At 38.1% G+C, this 6404-nt stretch overlaps 1 protein-coding gene across 1 annotated transcript; it reads right to left on the minus strand.

Annotated features, from left to right (window-relative positions):
• Positions 1-87: 87 nt before the first annotated feature.
• On the minus strand, positions 88-6404 carry twist3. Its single transcript, XM_079587530.1, has 2 exons — positions 5244-6404; positions 88-1743 (listed from the first exon to the last, which is right to left on the minus strand). The coding sequence occupies exon 1, from the start codon at positions 6131-6133 to the stop codon at positions 5516-5518; it is 618 nt and encodes a 205-aa protein (XP_079443656.1). The 5' UTR covers positions 6134-6404; the 3' UTR covers positions 88-1743; positions 5244-5515.

A 6404-nucleotide genomic window follows, 5' to 3' on the forward strand; every position in this document is an offset into this window, starting at 1 on the left:
ACCAGTGAACTGAATGAAATGAATGAAATGTGTCACATGTGCACATCCATCTGTTTTCTATTATTTGTCAAAAAATCACTCAGATCTACAGCTTGATCTTTTTATTATTTGATCGTAGCATTGCCATTACAAAAATATACTATGGTAACTACAATACCTGCATTCTCCACCAAAACACAAATGTTGTTACTACACTGTAAAATAAAAAATTATATAAACAATAAGTTATGACAAAATATGTTGCTTTAACTCATCAAAATAAGTTATACAAGATTCAACTAATTTATTTAAGTCAGTTTAAGTTGAAATTAGTTGATTGTACTTAAAATTTTAATTTGGTCTTTCAAAAAAAAAAAAAAACTTGCACTGAAAACATCTCACACTATATATGAAATGTGTCACATGTGCACATCCATCTGTTCTCTATTATTTGTCAAAAATTCACTCAGATCTACAGCTTTATCTTTTTGTTATTTCAACATAGCATTGCCATTACAAAATATGGTAACTTAATAATGCCCGCATTCTCCACCAAAATACAGCTGTTGTTACTAATGTAAAACTAGTCATCCAAAAAAAAAAAAAAAAAAAAAACCTACACTGAAATCCTCCTACACTATTTAAAGGATGCCATATTATTTTTTTAGTCTTTTAATATTAACTGTTGCCATGATACATTTTGATAAAAGGATGGACCAGTATTGCACATGCACACAACCTAAGAAATGTGAAAAACGTGTTCAATGACGCGAGCGGGACGCCTGAAGCCACTGGACCGTCAGCAGTTCATCCGCTCACCGGTTCCTTCGATTGTCACACGTTTAGGTTTCTGCTTTAGTTTGGTGTGTTTTGCAGTGATCTTCAAACATACATCTTGTAATTGCCTCACCTAATTTACACATAAACAGCAGAACATGGCACTTTTGTGGTGAGGCGGTCTGTCTTATTTCTTGCCAACCAGACATATATTCATTGAAGCCTCAAACTAAAAAGGTTTATGTGCAGACCACGTTTAGCCAGCATTTTCTTCTAATAAAGTAATTAGCCGTGTCTGGCTGGCTGGATCCTAAAGAAACCGTAGTTGCAGAACGTCAACACCTTGATCTGTCGCTTAAAACTTTCTCAGTTTTTTTTCCCTTCTGGATCAAAATTCTTCAAAGTAGTTTTTGACAGTTTTTATTGCGCTGAAAGCCAGTAACATACTTATAAAGTAACTGTCAGATAACTCACTTTTATGCATTTGCTATTCACCAAGTCGTCATATTGTAGAATTAATCTTACAGCTTTATTTTTTTTTAAATGCGTAACAACCTTTATACATTTAGACAAATGTGGTATATATACCATGACAAAATTGTTACACTGTCACAAAAAGCAATAATGTTGGCTAATATACAGCATGAATGACAAGCGCAACAACTCTGAAATGATCGGATCTGTATATCAGAGAATATAGTGAGTCTACGTAGCATTTTTCCGCCAGGCTAAGGTTAGCTATACATGTAGAGTCCTTATGACAGTCAATGTCTGCCTCTGTGCGTCCATACATGCTGATCTCAGATCAGCAGTGAATCAGAGTTTGATACAGTCTTCGTTTAGATACGCGCTTGGTCACCGGACCACCGATGGTGTCCGTTTTCTCTCGAGGATCGTTGTCTGCGTGTTGTTGTATAGCTCCATTGGGAGAAGGGAAAGATTGTCGGCTTGATGTTGAAGCATGATGTCCTCTGGGATAGTGGGATACTGTTGAGACAGACAGAAGAGGAGAAGATGTCAGAAATGTGCTTTATAATTCAAATAAAATAAAATAAACAATTGTCACAGAAGACCCTTTGTTAATTGACTATTTGCAAGAATATAGTTATTTGTATGTATGTATGTATGTGGTGCTATATACTCCATTTAAAATTATTTAACATTTTGCTTATCTTATATTTTGATTATTATTATTATTATGAATGCAGTTTTTGTCATCTTAATTCATTTAAGAGACTACATGGAATATTTTAGTAAAATATTTAAATGTAAATATTTGAAAACGAACACAATAGAAAGTCAAACATTGGTAGGATAAAACATTTAGGAGTCGAAGTGTGTTTACTGTTTGGATTGGTGCAACTGGATTACTAAACAGCTTTATTTAAATTGCCCAATCGGTTTGCTGGAATCTGCACGTCATCATCCCAGCCTAAAGCGGAGGATTCATTCCCATGAGCACCGGCAAACATGTTGACTCATCTCATATAAATGAAGGACATTGCTGAAGTAATACAGCATGTGCTGGATATGACAAGTCCAAGTAAACCACAACCCAAAATAAGTCCTGACAAAGAGTCATAGTCACAATGTTTCCATTGACAGCACAGATATTATTCCACAAATCGGCCAATCGAGACTGGATGACTTAAAAACAACAACAATGCAAATTAAATATTAATACTTGAAGACGCAATTGTAGTGATTGAGATTATGATAAGTGCCTGGCCTGAATCAGAAAACTGGTTCAAAGCTGAATTTCAAGTATCTTTAAAGATATTTTTGTGATTTTGGTTCGTTTAGAAGTTATAAGTTATGTAACAGAACATTATTAATCTTAAGATGGACTGTAATGACACACTTTTATCAAAATAATGCTAATAATTTATAAGAAGGGCTCCATGTTTTGATTAACGCAGCTTCCAGTTGGAACATTAAAGTTTATTTGCAAAGATTTTATTTTTAGAGTATAAAATTTTTGGTCATTTAAAAGCAAAATGTAAAAGGTGTAATGTAAGAGCTACTCCACAGAAAAACACACTGTAAAAAAAAAAAACAGCCTTAAATTAAGTGTAATCAACTTAAATTACATAAATTGACTTAGAACTTATAAAAAGTTGAAAATTGCTTGAATTATTTTGATGAGTTAAAGCAATGTAAAAACACGTTGTCATAACTCATTGATCATATCATTTTGAAACACTGCACAATTGTTGGGGTGAGTTATATACATCCCTTGCCTGTTCTTTTGTTAAGTATTTAAGTTAATTTGATTACAGCTATCAATAACGGTGAGTTGTTTCTGCACAAACACACCACACATCAGTGCAGAAAATGTGATAAATGTGCACAGGTTTAGTCTGGACCTGGGCAGAGCTAACTGTTAGCACATCGCTGCAGGATATCTCTGTTTCGGTTGGGTTTACAGGGGGATTTCACCATCCTAAAATGACACGGCCACGCAAATAAAATATTTCCAAACTCTGTGATCAGTGCCCAAAAAATCAATAGTATCATGTGGCTCAAATAGGTACAAAGTCACTAAAATCTTCCTCTTCATATACGTTAACATCAAACTGATATGTATCAACAAACTGAATTAGTGTGTGTTGTATGGGATGTATCTCTCATACACACACACACACACACACTGATAGACACACACCTCTGTAACACCCCACAACTGTTTCCAATCATTAGGTTCCTGCATGTCTAGGCCCGGTCGCCTCTGATTGCACGACACTGGATACAAGATCCTATGAAGGGCAGAGGGAGGGCGATTTACACCCGTGGGCTAAAGGAGAGTCCTCTCCACCTTTCCCTGCTTCCTGCTCACTCACTTTTCTTTTCCTTTAATGGTTTTCCTTTATCTTTAACAACAACACATGACCACTGGTCCAGTGGAATGTGCTCAGTGGAAAATAAGTACACATTTATATGAATTACATTGTTATTACTTATTTACTAACATATCATTAGTTACACGTGAATTTAGTTAGAAATTCAAAAATATGTATGATTGACCAGAACAGAATTATGAAGACAATAACTTTATAAAATAAATAAAAATGTGTTTTTGCAGTATATATACTTGCAATGTACTGGTGGTGAAGACAACACATATTATGAAAGCACAAAAAGAGGCTACGCTAGTAGGCCTGTGTACGAGCAGCGAAATATCAGGAGGTCACTGTTGTTTTGAGAAGTATTTAGATACACCTGATTGGTAAGTTTAGATTAAACATGGAGCAAATGACAAGAATATAACTGTCTATACGAATAAGAATAATATCTGTTTTTCTGCCCAGACGTGTTGTGGTGAAACCATACGTTTTAGGATCTTGGAATTAAAGAGGAGTTTCATTTTCATGCTTTATTCTCAACATGGCTAATATCTCACAGATTCTTCAGACAACATGTGTTTTTTTTATGCATTTAATTTTAGATAGCTATTAACCCTCACACCATTAACCTGGGATTTGAATCATTAATTGGTTGTTGTTAAACAAATCGACAAATGTTCAATCATAAATGACTACCTATTCGTGCAGATCTGAAATTGTAAATATTTTAAATGAGTACAATTTTTAGAACAGATTATTGGTGCAAATAATTATTTCATGGAAGAAGAAAAATATTCATATCCAACATATTGTAAAAAATATCTTCTAGACGATAATCTTGAGAGTAACCTGTCTTGTCTATGTTGTGTTTTTTTCCCCCTGTGGTTATGATTCATACACCTTTTCCAAGTAAAAAGTAAATAAATACATACAACTAAAATACATTTAAAATCAATTTGCTTCTAATGTTCGCAGATCGTTTATCATACAGTCAAGAAGATAAAAAACTAGCGCAATACTTGGAAATATTATGCAGCATTGAACATACTCTGCATTTATAAATGTGCATCCCCCCCAGTGTACATTTAACTGGTAAACTATTAGCCCAATAGCATCAGTTCAGCAGCCTATACAGAAATTAGGCTCCGTTCTGCTCAGTGAGCAATGAGGCAGTTACAACAAACCCCTTAAGAAACCCTTTCGTGATCGTGCACTTAACATTATAACTTATACAATATTAATAAAAGTAATATCTTAGGAGGTTTTTTTGTAACTGGGAACCGAGCTTCCAGATCAGCGCCATTTGAGACAGGGTACATTGCAATTGTCTGAGATTATGCACTCTGCAGTCTTTAAAGAATTATTTCTTTAATGTTTTGGATGCATGTTTGCTTATGCATGATTCCACATAAACCATAAGCAAAGGTTAGGTAAATGTAGCCCCTAAATTCCCCAAACACTTGTGATGCATGTGATAAAACAAACCCAACAGGCCCATAATCAATAAGCAAGTCATTTTCTAGTTCGTGAGAAAGCGTTAACATGTAGATCATCAACTCAGACATAAACCAGAACCATGTGCTCATATCAGCTATCATATTTCATTAATAACACTTAATTGTACAGACTTGCGGTCTGACATACCTGTAGAGGGTCGCTCTGAGGAAAAGTGAAAAGATCTGTGTTGGAAGGTCAGAGGTCAGCGTTAGGCAGGGTCAGGTCATGGCAGCGGGAGTCAAACGGCTGTTGATGGGGAAGTTGAAGCCGTAGCTGGTGGATAAAAAGCAATGTGTTTAACAAACAGAGTCTCTCTCTCTCTCTCGGGCAGAATGCAGGTTCAGAGTTCAGAGGCTGGTTGGAAGTGGCGTTTCGTAGGGCTGTAGGGTCGGTCGGCAGGATTAGGAACAGATGAACGTCTAGTGAGTGGCGGACATGGACCAAGCGCCCTCCATCCTCCAAACGGAAAAGGCGTAGCTCAGCCTCTCGTGGGCCAGGTAGTTACAGCTGGCCAGCTTGGCATCCATCTCATCGCTCTGGAGAACCTGGTAGAGAAAGTCGATGTATCGCGAAGCCAGTTTGAGGATCTGAATCTTGCTCAGTTTGTCCGAAGGCAGCGTGGGGATGATCTTCCGCAGCGAGGCGAAAGCGTCGTTTAGGGACTGCGTGCGCTGTCGTTCCCGGACATTAGCGATCACTCGTTGTGTGTGGAGGTCCTCGAATGGCTGCCCGGGCACAGGTGACACCGCGCTCACGGTGGGCACTAGGGAGGATGAAGAGTTTGATGAGGACGAGGGTGAATTCCTCTTGGGCCGCTTGGGGCCTGAGGGAACGAGCGTAGACGGGCCCTCCAGTGGCGTTTTGTCGTCCTGTGCTAGGGGTCCACTTGGCTCTTTCTTGGGACCTGTCAGCCGCTTCCGAGGGCCAGCCGGGGGTGCAACGACGACGGGGCACTTGTTGGGGCGACGCTCTTGCTCCTCTTCACTGGGCAGGATCCCACCCTCGGGAAAGTCGCCACAAGTCTGTTCCTCTCGCATGACGGTCCGTCGTCCTTTACTTGTCAATCCCGTGCTTCTGTCCTATTTCGCTTAGCTTGCGGCCCGTTTTTTTTTTTTTTTTTTTGCCTTTGACTGAGAGCAGTTTCAAGGAAAAGCAAAACAAATCAAAGCAAAAGGCGTGCTTTTTTCCAACTCAAGAAGGTGCCGGATTATACGGCCATGCATCTGGGCTCGTAAAAATCTCAGTCTCCGCAGTATGTCATGTAGCTGTAGGTCAGTTCTTGAAACCTCAAATCACCATCTGGTTGTC

Source organism: Phoxinus phoxinus (assembly GCF_949152265.1).
Source record: "Phoxinus phoxinus genome assembly, chromosome: 18".
Classification (NCBI taxonomy): domain Eukaryota; kingdom Metazoa; phylum Chordata; class Actinopteri; order Cypriniformes; family Leuciscidae; genus Phoxinus; species Phoxinus phoxinus.